This window comes from Trachypithecus francoisi, unplaced genomic scaffold (assembly GCF_009764315.1).
Source record: "Trachypithecus francoisi isolate TF-2019V2 unplaced genomic scaffold, Tfra_2.0 Lachesis_group2, whole genome shotgun sequence".
In the NCBI taxonomy this organism is placed as follows: Eukaryota; Metazoa; Chordata; class Mammalia; order Primates; family Cercopithecidae; genus Trachypithecus; species Trachypithecus francoisi.
In genome coordinates, this window is record NW_022681465.1 from 152,889,991 (window position 1) to 152,904,516 (window position 14,526).

At 44.0% G+C, this 14,526-nt stretch overlaps 1 protein-coding gene across 1 annotated transcript in view; it reads right to left on the bottom strand.

Annotated features, from left to right (window-relative positions):
* The window catches only part of PAIP2 (poly(A) binding protein interacting protein 2), a 30,218-nt gene that overhangs the window by 4,314 nt on the left and 11,378 nt on the right, over positions 1–14,526 (bottom strand). The window contains exons 2-3 of the mRNA XM_033181063.1: positions 1,774–1,937; positions 959–1,138 (exon numbers count right to left, since the gene is read on the bottom strand). Of these exons, the coding sequence (XP_033036954.1) occupies positions 959–1,138; positions 1,774–1,911 (318 nt within the window). The 5' untranslated portion in view covers positions 1,912–1,937. The remainder of the gene's footprint in view (positions 1–958; positions 1,139–1,773; positions 1,938–14,526) is intronic.

Sequence of the window (14,526 nt, forward strand, 5' to 3'; positions counted from 1 at the left end):
GAAGTGATTCCATGTCATGAGACTCTGCTTCCATTGTAAAAAGCAGCACAATTTCTTTTTCCTTTTTTTTTTTTTTTGAGACAGAGTCTTACTCTGTCACCCAGGCTGGAGTGCAGTGGCACGATCTCAGATCACTGCAATCTCTGCCTTCCAGGTTGAAGCAATTCTCCTGCCTCAGCCTCCCAAGTAGCTGTAACTACAGGTGCCCGCCACCATGTCAAGCTAATTTTTGTATTTTTTTTTTCTTTTTTTTTTGAGTCAAGAGTCACTCTGTTGCCCAGGCTGGAGTGTAATGGTGTAATCTCCACTCACTGCAACCTCTGCCTCCCAGGTTCAAGTGATTCTCCTGCCTCAGCCTCCTGAGTAGCTGGGATTACAAGCATGCACCACCACCCCAGCTAATTTTTATATTTTTAGTAGAGATGGGGTTTCACCATGTTGGCCAGGCTGGTCTTGAACTCCCAACCTCAGGTGATCCACCCACCTCGGCCTCCCAAAGTGCTGGGATTAAAGGCATGAGCCACCATGCCCAGCCAATTTTTATATTTTATATATATATTTTTAATGGAGTTTCGCTCTTGTTGCCCAGGCTGGAGTGCAATGGTGCAATCTCGGCTCACCGCAACTACTGTCTGCCGGGTTCAAGAGATTCTCTTGCCTCAGCCTCTTGGGTAGCTGGGATCACAGGCATGTGCTACCATGCCCAGCTAATTTTGCATTTTTAGTAGAGATGGGGTTTCTCCATGTTGGTCAGGCTGGTCTCAAACTCCTGACCTCAAGTCAACCACCTGCCTCGGCCTCCCAAAGTGCTGGGATTACAGGCATGAGTCACAATGCCCAGCCAGAAGTAGCACAATTTCTGAAGGGGAAGAAGATGCAGAATTCTTAAATAGATGGGAACTGGCTTTTCCACTTATGCAAAAGTTGCACTAGGTCTTAAAAGATGAAAAGTTTTTACCACAAGATCTTCCAGAGAAGAGCCATCACTGATAACAAGGTCATTAAATTGGTCTTGGATTTGGTCCATAGTTTGTGGGAGATCTCGAGCTGGAATAAACCATTCATGCTCTTCTTCCTCTTCCAGCATTTCTTGGAAACAGCGTTCAATAAATTCTTCTTCCCATAACTCCTCTTCTATCTAGATTTATAATAAAGGATAATTTGTAGCACACTTGGTAGATATCACTAGGAATGGCTTAAAATATCCTGAACTAAACCATTTAAAGGCACAAGGTCACACTTTCTTTTCTGCTTCTGTCCTAAGGAAAAAAAATGCTTACCATAATGACCTGCGAAGATCTGTTTAGGGTTTTTCTAGGTTTTTACTTTTATTAGTAGAACATTCTTTTTTCCACTGAGTGGCAGGGAAGAAGTAAAAAGAGATGCCTGTCACTTTTTTCTGTGCCTGTCTACTCCTGACTCCTAAATTCTTGACTTTCACAGTAACAGCAATCTGACTGGTGTAAGGCAGTGGTTTCCAAATCTGATTGCTCACTGGAATCATCTGGGAGCTTTGAAAAAGTTTTCCAGGCTCCACCCTCATCCTCCTGATTCAGAATCTCTAGGGTGGGACCCTGAAACAAGCCCCCCAGGTTATTTCCATAAGCAGTTAAGCCTGGTAGTAATCAGCAGCCAAGTAAGTAGGAGTGGTGGCACATCAATCTACATACTTCATACATAAAGGACAAGATAAACACATTTCACCGACAAGTACAATCATACTGAGGGCCGGAATGGACTATGAAAAAGAACATGTTTGTACAAAAAACTAACTTGTCTGTTGAATTCTTCTTCATTTTCCATCCACATGTACTCTGCAAATGGATTGTCATCTTCATGAGAATGACCGTTAATAATCACATCTTCATTGATGATGCTTGGGCTAGTACTGCTGCGACTTGGATCTTTCATGGCTGATGTTGGTGGTTGTTTTTAACCTTAAAAGAACAACACCACAGTTAATTTACTTATTTATTCAGGTTTTTTTCTTTTTGAGACAAGATTTCACTCCTTCATCCAGGCTGGAGTGCAGTGGTGTGATCATGGCTCACCACAGCCTTGATCTCTTGCCTCAGCCTCCCAAGTAACTGGGACTACAGGTGTGCACCACCACACCACCCAGCTGAATTTTTAAAAAATTTTTTGTAGAAACAAGGTCTGTGTTACCCAGGCTGGTCTCGAATTTCTGGGCTCAAGTGATCCTCCCCACCTCAACCTCTCAAAGTGCTGGGATTATATGCATGCGCCACCGAGGCCAGTTGATTCTTTCGGTTCTTAATAAGCATCTGTTTATTAGCAGGCATCATGAATAGGTGTTAGAGGCAGATGATACATGGTAAGGTGCACAGTTGGAAAGCTTCATTTTTTTTCAAATGATTTTAATGTTTTAATAGGAGAGATAGCCTAAAACATCTAATGTTTTCCTTTGTTTTTTTTTTTTTTGTTTGTTTTTTTTTTGAGATGGAGTTTCACTGTCCCCAAGGCTGGAATGCACTGGCATGATCTCGGTTCACTGCCACCTCAACTGCCCAGGTTTAAGCAATTCTCCCACGCCAGCCTCCCAAGTAGCTGGGATTACAGGCACATGCTACCATGCTCAGTTCATTTTTTGTATCTTTAGTAGAGACGGAGTTTCGCCATGTTGGCCAGGCTGGTCTTGAACTCCTGACCTCAGATGATCTGCCTGCCTTGGCCTCCCAAAGTGCTGGGATTACAGTTGTGCACCACCATGCCTGGCCACATCTAATGTTTTCTGATAACAGCAAATGAAGTACATCAGTTGCTTACATGGACTCTCCAAACCATCCAATTTATATTTTATATTACATATCACTTGCTTTATAAAGCAAGCATGGTCGGCCGGGCGCAGTGGCTCATGCCTATAATCCTGGCACTTTGGGAGGCCGGGGCAGGTGAATCATTAAAGGTCAAGAGTTTGAGACCAGCCTAACATGGTGAAACCCCGTCTCTACTAAAAATATAAAAAAGGTCAGGGGCAGTGGCTCAGGCCTGTAATCTCAGCATTTTGGGAGGCCGAGGCAGGTGCGTCACCTGAGGTCGGGAGTTCAAGACCAGCCTGACCAACATGGTGAAACCCCGTCTCTACTAAAACTACAAAATTAGCCGGGGTGGTGGTGCATGCCTGTAATCCCAGCTACTTGGGAGGCTGAGGCAGGAGAATCGCTTGAACCTGGGAGGCAGAGGTTGTGGTGAGCCAAGACTGCGCCATTGCACTCCAGCCTGGGCAAAAAGAGTGAAACTCCATCTCAAAAAAAAAAAAAAAAAAGAAAAACCAAAAAATTAGCTGGGAATGGTGGCGCATACCTGTAGTCCCAGCTACTCAGGAGGCTGAGGTGGGAGAATCACTTGAACCCAGGAGGTGGAGGTTGCAGTGAGCCGAGATCACACCACTGCACTCCAGCCCAGGCAACAGAGTGAAACTCCACCTCAAACCACCACCACCACCACCACCACCAAACACAGTCTGGAAGACTGAGTCATCAAGTGATTAAATGATGAAGAGCAAATTCAATTTTTTAAAACTGACTTCAAAAAGTCTAGGGATTGAAAGTGAAAACTAACAGTTTTTTTTTTTTTTTTTTGGAGACAGAGTCTCGCTCTGTCACCCAGGCTGGAGTGCAGTGGTGCGATCTTGGCTCACTGCAAGCTCTGCCTCCCAGGTTCACACCATTCTCCTGCCTCAGCCTCCCGAGTAGCTGGGACTACAGGCGCCTGCCACCAGGCCCAGCTAATTTTTTGTCTTGTTTTAGTATAGACGGGGTTTCACTGTGTTAGCCAGGATGGTCTCAATCTCCTGACCTTGTGATCTGCCCGCCTCGGCCTCCCAAAGTGCTGGAATTACAGACGTGAGCCACCATTCCTGGCCTAAAACTAACAGATTTTTAATAACCTCTCAGGTTCTTCAGGTATAGTTCTGATCTCTCCTTCACAGCCCATTCTGGGTCTGCTTTTTCTCTAGGTCCTTGTCAAGTTCTTCCATGTCTGGATTTCCTCACTGTACAGTGAGTTTCAGGCATCTAGTATCTTTTTTTTTTTTTTTTTGAGACAGGGTCTCACTGTGTCACCTAGACTGGAGTGCAGCAACCTCCGCCTCACAGGCTCAAGCAATTCTCCTGCCTCAGCCTCCAGAGTAGCTGGGATTAGAGGCTTGTGCCATTATCACCCGGTTAACTTTTGTAGAGACTGGGTTTCACCATGTTGGCCAGGCTAGTCTTGAACTCAAGACCTCAAATGATCCACCTGTCTCCGCCTCCCAAAGTGCTGGGATTACATGCATGAGCCATCGCGCCCAGCCCAATATCTTTTCATCTGAGTATAAGTAGTATCAAATACAAGCCTGATGTCTTCTACTATTCAATAGCTGATAACATGATCTAACCTAATTGATACATTGCAGGCTAAATATTTGAAGCACAAGGTTTCACATTCTAAAATATTCCAATTCATTAAGTTTGAAATCGCTAAAAATAGGTTTACATAAAACAATTCACCTATACATAAACTCAAGCAGTATTGTGACTTGTGCCAAAGAAAGGTCTAATGAGGTCTGCTTACTTCAAATTTATCATAATCAAGTAAAATACTAAATCTAAAATCTCCTACTGGAAATATATGTATTTTTTTCCCTGTGGGATATGTTTCAGGGAAAAGACTAGTCCTATGTGTGTTGCCTGGCCCTTTAAATTTTATGGACTTACCCTTAAGAGGACATAAGTGTAATAAAAATCCATAGCTGTTCATGTAATATGACAAATACTAGATACTAATGACAATAGGATCACAGTGGTGAAAATTTTAATTGTTGAGAGGTCATCAACTAAAAATTTCTGGGAACTTCTGTCCTAGTTATAATATGTATGTCTACAAAAGAAACGCAGGCCGGGCTCTGTGGCTTACCCCAGTAATTCCAGCATTTTGGGAGGCCAAAGCAGGCGGATCGCTTGAGCCCAGGAGTTTGAAACCAGCCTGGGCAACATAGAGAACCCCATCTGTGTACTACAAATACAAAAAATTAGCTGGATGTGGTGGTGCGTGCCTATAATCCCAACTATCTGGGAGGCTGAGGCAAGAGAATCACTGGAACCTGGGAGGCAGAGGTTGCAGAGAGGTGAGATCACACCACTGCACTTCAGCCTGGGCAAGAAAGCAAGACCCTGTCTCCAAAAAAGAAAGAAAGAAAAAAAAGAAAGGCAGGCAGAAACAAGCTGGGCACGGCTCCTGCCTGTAATCCCAGCACTCTGGGAGGTCGACAGGGGTGGATCGCTTGAGCCCAGGAGTTTGAGACCAGCCTGGGCAATATGGCAAAGCCAGGTCAGTGGTGCATGCCTGCAGTCCCACTTGGGAGGCCAAGGCAGGAGGATCTCCTGAGCCTGGGAGGTGAAGGTGGCAGTGAGCTGAGATAGTGCCACTGCACTCCAGCCTGGGTGGCAGAGCAAGACCCTGTCTCGAAAAACAACAACGACGCAACCAAACAAAAGAAGAAAGGCAGAAACAGACTCAAGAGTTATGTGCTATGGTGAAGGTAGAAAGAGAACATGAGGCCGGGCGCAGTGGCTCACGCCTGTAATCCCAGCACTTTGGGAGGCCAAGGTGGGTGGATCACGAGGTCGGGAGTTCAAGACCAGCCTGACCAACAGGGTGAAACTCCGTTTCTTCTAAAAAAAAATACAAAAATCAGCTGGACATGGTGGCGCATGCCTGTAATCCCAGCTACTTGGGAGGCTGAGGCAGGAGAATCGCTTGATCCCGGGAGGTGGAGGTTGCAGTGAGCCAAGATTGTGCCATTGCACTCCAGCCTGGGTGACAGAGCGAGACTGTGTCAAAAAGAAAAAAAAGAAAAGAAAATATGATAGTATGATTTGTTAGGAAATTGAGGCACTTTAGCAGACAAGACAGAAAAAAGACAATAAATATCTATTATTATTATTATTATTATTATTTTTTGAGACGGAGTCTGGCTCTCTCGCCCAGGCTGGAGTGCAGTGGCCGGATCTCAGCTCACTACAAGCTCCACCTCCCGGGTTCACGCCATTCTCCTGCCTCAGCCTCCCGAGTAGCTGGGACTACAGGCGCCCGCCACCTCGCCCGGCTAGTTTTTTGTATTTTTTAGTAGAGGCGGGGTTTCACCGTGTTAGCCAGGATGGTCTCGATCTCCTGACCTCGTGATCCGCCCGTCTCGGCCTCCCAAAGTGCTGGGATTACAGGCTTGAGCCACCGCGCCCGGCCTATCTATTATTTTTATCATTAAACTTGGATGAAAGGCTGGGCGCGGTGGCTCAAGCCTATAATCCCAGCACTTTGGGAGGCCGAGACGGGTGGATCACGAGGTCAGGAGATCGAGACCATCCTGCCTAACACGGTGAAACCCTGTCTCTACCAAAAATACAAAAAACTAGCCGGGCGAGGTGGCGGGCGCCTGTAGTCCCAGCTACTCGGGAGGCTGAGGCAGGAGAATGGCGAGAACCCGGGAGGCGGAGCTTGCAGTGAGCTGAGATCGCGCCACTGCACTCCAGCCGGGGCGACAGAGCGAGACTCGGTCTCAAAAAAAAAAAAAAAACAACTTGGATGAAGAACTGTTTTGATAGCAAGTCTTGACTAAATAATAATCAGTTCCTCTAAAGAAAATAAGAAGGCTGGGTGTTGGTGGCTCATGCCTGTAATCCTAGCACTTTGGGAGGCCGAGGCAGGTGGGCGGATCACAAGGTCAGGAGTTCAAGACCAGCCTGGCCAACATAGTGAAACCCCGTCTACTAATAATTAGCTGGATGTGGTGGCGCATGCCTGTAATCCCAGCTACTGGGGAGGCTGAGGCAGGAGACTCACTTGAACCTGGGAGGTGGAGGTTGCAGTGAGCTGAGATTGTGCCACTGCACTCTGGCCTGGGCAACAGAGCGAGACTCCATCTCAGAAAAAAAAAGAAAGAAAAAAAAGAAAGAAAACAAAAGAAGAAGAAAATTACCCATTTTTTTTTTGAGATGGAGGGTACAGTGGTGCAATCTCGGCTCACTGCAACCTCCGCCTCCTGGGTTCAAGAGATTGTCCTGCCTCAGTCTCCTGTACAGCTGGGATTACAGGAGCGTGCCACTAAGCCCAGCTAATTTTTTTGTATTTTTAGTAGAGACAGAGTTTCACCACGTTGGCCAGGCTGGCCTCAAACTCCTGACCTCAAGTGATCCGCCCACCTCGGCCTCCCAAAGTGCTGGGATTACAGGCATCAGCCAACGTGCCCAGCTGAAAATTTCGCATTCTTATATGGCAGGTTACCAAACTGCTTACTGTTAAAAAATTACATTTTAGATATTTCTCTAACACTGTGAAAAGGTGGGATTCTGCCTCACAAGTGGAGGGAACTTTGCTTAATCTGCTTCTGAACCGATCATTAAGTTAGGTAAAAAGACACCCCAATATAAAATAGCTTTTCATTATTTTCCCAATTTGTATCCAGTCCCAACTTATGCCCATACAATCCTACTTTTCACACTGGACATGGTGGCTCATGCTTGTAATCCCAGCACTTTGGGAGGCTGAGGCGGGCGGATCACTTGAGGTCAGGAGTTCGAGACCAGCCTGGCCAACATGGCGAAACCTTGTCTCTACCGAAAATACAAAAATTAGCCAGGTATAGTGGCACACACCTGTAATACCATCTAAACAGGAGGCTGAGGCAGGATAATCACTTGAACGCAGGAGGTGGAGGTTGCAGTGTGCCAAGATTGTGCCACTGCACTCTCTAGCCTGGGAGACAGAGTGAGACTCTGTCTTAAAAAAAAAACTTAGCTGGGTGTGGTGGTGCACGCCTGTGGTCCCAGATACTCAGGAGGGTGAGGTGGAAGGATCACATGAGCCCAAGGTCAAGGCTGCAGACAGCCATGATCGCACGCCACTGCATTCCAGCCCATGCAACAGAGCAAGACATCTCAAAAAAAGAATTTACTATTTTAAAGTGCTTGATTCACTGGTTTTAACACCACCACCACTACCTAATTCCAGAACATTTTTGCCACCCCAAAAAGAAACTCCATACCCATCTGTAGTCACTCTCTATTTCCCAAGGCCCCCAACAGCAGGCAACCACTAGTCTACTTTCTGTCTCTATAGATTTGCCTATTCTGAACATTGCATATAAATGGAATCATAAAATATTTGTCTTCTTCTTATGTCTGGCTTCTTTCACTTGTTTTTTTTTTTTTTTTTTTATACTTTAAGTTCTAGGGTACATGTGCATGACGTTTATATCATGTATAACTCCCCAAAGCAATCCCTCCCTCCTCCCCCCTCCCCTTTCACTTGTTTTCAAGTTTCACCTATGTTGTAGCAGGTATCAGCATTTCATTCCTTTTACTTGCCAAATAATATTCCATTATATGGAGCTACACATTTTGTTTATTTACTGTGATTAATGAACATCTGCGGTTATTTCCACTTTCTGGCTATAAATATTGCTGTTATCAGTATTTGTGTACAAGTTTTTATATGAGCATGTTTTCAGTTCTCTTGAACCCAGTGTGTTCAATGCTAGTCAGTCTTTTAGCTATACATTTTCTTTTTTTTTTTTTTGAGATGGAGTCTCTGTTACCTAGGCTGGTGTACAGTGGCACGATCTCGGCTCACTGCAACTTCTGTCTCCCTAGTTCAAATGATTCTCCTGCCTCAGCCTCCTGAGTAGCTGGGTTTACAGACGTGTGTCACCACGCCCGGCTAAGTTATGTATTTTTAGCAGAGGCGGGGTTTCATCATGTTGGTCAGGCTGATCTTGAACTCCTGACCTCATGATCCACCCGCCTCTGCCTCCCAAAGTGCTGGGATTACAGGCGTGAGCCACCCCTCCCGGCCTCAGCTATACATTTTCTTTTTTTTTTTTTTTTTGAGGCCGAGTCTCGCTCTGTCGCCCGGGCTGGAGTGCAGTGGCCGGATCTCAGCTCACTGCAAGCTCCGCCTCCCGGGTTTACGCCATTCTCCTGCCTCAGCCTCCCGAGTAGCTGGGACTACAGGTGCCTGCCACCTCGCCCGGCTAGTTTTTGTATTTTTAGTAGAGACGGGGTTTCACCGTGTTAGCCAGGATGGTCTCGATCTCCTGACCTCGTGATCCGCCCGTCGCGACCTCCCAAAGTGCTGGGATTACAGGCTTGAGCCACCGCACCCGGCTCAGCTATACATTTTCAATTGTGACAGAAACAATGAGCAAAAAAGGTAGCTGACTCCCTCTCTACCACCAGACACAATCCTCACTCCAAATCCTTTTCCCAAAAGTAAGCACTGCTAATATTGTATATATTTTTCTTAAAAAGAAAACACATATTCAACAATAGTATATAGCATTTAAGGGCCTTACAGTCATCACCTAGTTAATACTCACAAAAGTCCTGTGGTTGTAGGGATTAATTTAAATTCATTTCCATGACAAAGAACTAAGTCTTAAGTAACTTGTTCCAGGTTACACAACTACTTAACAGTGGAGTTGAAATTCAAGTCAAAGTAGCCTGACTCTAAAACATACACCAGGGCCCAGCACTTTGGGAGTCTGAGGTGGATCTCCAGACCCAGGTGTTCAAAACCAGCATGGGCAACACAGTGAGACCCCCATCTCTACAAAACTACTAAAAAGAACTGCCTTCCAAAGGAATGCTTAAGAAAAAAAAAAAGTTCAATTCTGGTACAATACTTCTGTGGTATTTTAAACTACCCTGGTGCCATCTCCCACTTGGAGCTTGGTAAGCCTTGAAGACAACAGCCTGTGTTCTTGGTACAAGTTGGAGGTATCAATATAAATATTATTTTTATTTTTTTTGAGACGGAGTCTTGCTCTGTTGCCCAGGCTGGGGTACAGTGGCATAATCTCAGTTCACTGCAACCTCTGCCTCCCAGGTTCAAGCAGTTCTCCTTCCTCAGCCTCCCGAGTAGCTGGGATTACAGGCGCCTGCCACCACGCCCAGCTAATTTTTGTATTATTTTAGTAGAGACGGGGTTTCACCATGTTGGCCAGGCTGGTCTCGAACTCCCGACCTCAGGTGATCTGCCCGCATCAGCCTCCTAAAGTGCCACTGTGCCTGGCCAAAGACTTTAAATCAAGTATATTAAATACGTTAAAAGAGCTAAAGAAAACCATGTAGAAAAAAATAAAAGGAACCATAGAATGATGTCTCACCAAATAGAGAATATCAATAGAGACAAATAATGGGCTGCGGTGGCTCACGCCTGTAATCCCAGCACTTTGAGAGGCCAAGGCAGGCAGATTACCTGATGTCAGGAGTTTAAGACCAGCCTGGACAACATGGTGAAACCCCGTCTCTACTAAAAATTCAAAAAATTTAGCCGGACATGGGGGTGAGTGCCTGTAATCCCAACTACTTAGGAGACTGAGGCAGGAGAATAGTTTGTACCCAAGAAGTGGACGTTGCAGCGAGCAGAGATCATACCACTGCACTCCAGCCTGGGCAAGGCAACAAGAGTGAAAACTCTGTCTCCAAAAATAAATAAATAAATAAATAAATAAGTAAAATTAAAAAAAAAAAAAGACAAATAGAAATTCTAGAGTTTAAAAGTATAACTGGGCCAGGCGCAGTGGCTCATACCTGTAATCCCAGCACTTTGGGACTTTGGGAGGCCGAGGCAGGAGGATCACAAGGTCAGGAGTTCAAGACCAGCCTGGCCAACATAGTGAAATCCCATTTCTACTAAAAGTACAAAATTTAGTCAGATGTAGTAGCACGTGCCTGTAGTCCCAGCTACTCAGGAGGCTGAGCCAGGAGTATCGCTTGAACCCGGAGGAGGAGGTTGGAAGTTGTAATGAGCTGAGACCATGCCACTGCACTCCAGCCTGGGCGACAGAGCAAGACTCCATCTCAAAAAAAAAGGTACAACTGAAATGAAAAATTTACTAGAGGGGTTCAACAGCAGATATGAGCAGGGAGAAAAAAGAATCAGCAAATTTAAAGAAAGGTCAATTGAGATTTATCCAGTCTGAGAAGCAGAATAAGGAAATGAAGAAAAATGAACAGAATGTTGAGAGACCCAGGAGACATCGACTGTGCCAAAATATATATAATGGAATTCCCAGAAAGGAGAATAGGTCAGAAACATTTGAAGAGATAACAGCCTAAAACTCCCCAAATTTGATAAAAAGACACAAATCTATGTATCTAAGAAGCCACAATTAACCCCAAGTAGGATAAACTCAATATGACCCATACCAATATACAATACAATCGAATTGTTGAAAGACAGAGAGCAACTTGAAAACACCAAGAGAAGCAACTCATTACATACAAGGGATCCTCAATAAGATTAACAGCTGATTTCTCACCAGAAACCATGGAGGTCAGAAGGTAACATATTCAAATGCTGAAAGAAAAAAATTGAACCAAGAAGTCTTTATCTGGCAAAACTACCCTTTCAAAAATGAAGGAGAAAATTTAAGTCATTCCCAGACAAGCAAAAATGGACAGTTTGTCACTAGTAGATCTGTCCTATAAGAAAAGCTAAAGTGAGTCATTCAGGTTGAAAGAACTCAATAGACATTAAACTGAATCCACACAAAATTAAAATGCCAGTAAAAGTAACTTATACAGGTAGACACAAAAGTCTGTAATAACATATTTTGGCTTATTACTCTTCTTTCTTTCTACATTATTTAAAAGACAAGACTGGGCACAGCGGCTCATGCCTGTAATCCCAGTACTTTGGGAGGCAGAAGTAGGTGGATCACCTGAGGTCAGGAGATCGAGACCAGCCTGGCCAACATGGCGAAACCCCGTCTCTACTAAAAATACAAAAAAATTAGGTGGGTATGGTGGCAGGCACCTGTAATCTCAGCTACTTAGGAGACTGAGGCAGGAGAACTGCTGGAACCCAGGAGGCAGAGGGTACAGTGAGCCGAGACAGTGCCACTGCACTCCATCCCAGGCCAACAACATCAAGACTCTGCCTCACAAAAAAAAAAAAAAAAGACAAATGCGTAATACAAGAATTATAAATCTATGTTAAAGGGCATACAATGTATAAACATGTATTTTGTAGTAACAAATTACAAAATACATGTAATTATTTTGTAATTACAAATGTAATAATGGTGGGGGACACTAAGCTATAGTCTTTTGGATACACCTGAAACTAAGCTGATATTAACGCAAACTGAATTGTTACAAACTAAGATGTTAATTATAATCTCCAGGGTAACCCCTAAGAAAATAATACACATTAAAAATGTGTACAACAGCTGGGGTATATTATCATCCTATTCAGAAAAAGCCAGAAACAAATGACTTCAACATCCCAAGAGTCAATGAACTCAAACCTATATATGTTGAGGGTCTTCCCTGACTGAGAGAATGCTCTTCTCCAGAACAAAAATAATTAAAACTTAGAGGAAATGCTGGACACACAAAAGAAGGAACTAATTTGCTTGAATGACCTTTAAGGACCGAAAGCATGTAATGACTTAACAATACAGTAAAAAAACAAACTCTGGTACAAATAAGTCACAGAGGAAAACAAAAACACAAAACTGAGAAGTCGACTATAGTCATCTGTTACTTTTGTTTTTTTTGAGACGGAGTTTCGCTCTTGTTGCCCACGCTGGAGTGCAATGGCGCGATCTCGGCTCACCACAACCTCCACCTCCCAGGTTCAAGCGATTCTCCTGCCTCGGCCTCCTGAGTAGCTGGGATTACAGGAATGCACCACAACGCCGGGCTAATTTTGTATTTTTAGTAGAGACGGAGGTTTCTCCACACTGGTCAGGCCAGTCTCAAAACTCCCAACCTCAGGTGATCCACCCGCTTTGGCCTCTCAAAGTGCTGGATTACAGACAGGCGTGAGCCATCGCGCCTGACCTCATCTGTTACTATCTTATCTTTGGCTCATGCCTTATTCTGACCCACTATACCACTGGCAGGTAGGCTGGGCGTGGTGGCTCACATCTCTAATCCCAGCACTTTGGGAGGCTAAGGCAGGCAGATCACCTGAGGTCGGGAGTTCGAGACCAGCCTCACCAACATGGAGAAACCCCATCTCTACTAAAAATACAAAATTAGTCAGGCATGGTGGTGCATGCCTGTAATCACAACTACTCGGGAGGTTGAGGCAGGAGAATCACTTGAACCCAGGAGGCTGAGTTTGCGGTGAGCCGAGATCGTTCCATTGCATTCCAGCCTGTGAAACAAAGGCAAAACTCCGTCTCAAAAACAAAAAAACAAAACAAAACAAAACAAAAAAACTGGCAGGAATTAATCGAGAAAGCCAGTAATTTTTCCCCAGGTTTCTTACATCCTGTATTTGTTTGAAGGCATGTTATACTTTAAAACCCTAAAACTGTCAGAAAATATATCAAAAATAAAAAAGATCAGTATTAATCTCATGCAAAGGAGATAACACGTTTTGATAACACAGCAAGACTAACTCAGAAAGACTAGTTTAATGTATCTAGTAGTCATTAAAATACATGTAAATCAGCTTTCCCTAGTGAAAATCAAAAATAAGTGTAGAGTACCTCTCACCCAAAATGCTTAGAACCAGGAGTGTTTTGGGTTTTTTTTTTCAGATTTTGGAATACTGTATTATACTTGCAGTTGAGCATCCCAAATCTGAAATTTTGTGTCATGTTGGCATTCAAAAAGTTCTGGACTTTGGAACAGTTCAAATATCAAATTTTCAAATCGGGATGCTCAATCTGACATAAACAGTAATTTTTCACTTTATGCTTTTAGTATTCATTTGAAAATTTTCGGACAGCGGGGTCTTTGCACAAATTTAGGATCAATTTTGTTAGGAACGCAAGCATTGAAGTGCAGGCCAATGCGGGAGGATCACTTGGGGTCAGGAATTCAAGATCAGTGTGGGAAACATACCAAGATGCCATCTATTCAAAAAACATTTTAAATTAGCTGGGCATGGTGGTGTGCACCTGTAGACCCAATTACTTGGAAAGCTGAGACAGGAGGATTACTTGAACCATGATTGCACCACTGCACTCCAGCCTAGGTGATAGAGCAAGACACCATCTCTCAAAAAAAAAAAGTGACAGGGATGAATGTAAAAAGTACACGCTATCTACAAAAAAAGAAAAGAAAAAAAGTTAGGTGTACAAATGTCTAAAGTGTATATATTTTTTCCCTCTCCATCTCCGATCCTATCATAGAGGTAATTCATCAACGTTAACAGCTTAATATGTATCCTTTCATAATTCTTTGTTTATATAAACATGCATAAAGCATTTCTGTATTTTAACAGAATTATACTAAATATATTACATAAAATCTTCCCTAGTCAACAAGTATTGGTATACTTCACTTTTTTTTTTTTTTGAGACAAGTCTCGCTCTGTTGCCCAGGCTGGAGTGCCGTGGCCGGATCTCAGCTCACTGCAAGCTCTGCCTCCCGGGTTTACACCATTCTCCTGCCTCAGCCTCCAGCCAGTAGCTGGGACTACAGGCACCGACTCCCTCGCCAGGCTAGTTTTTTTGTATTTTTTAGTAGAGACGGGGTTTCACCTTGTTAGCCAGGATGGTCT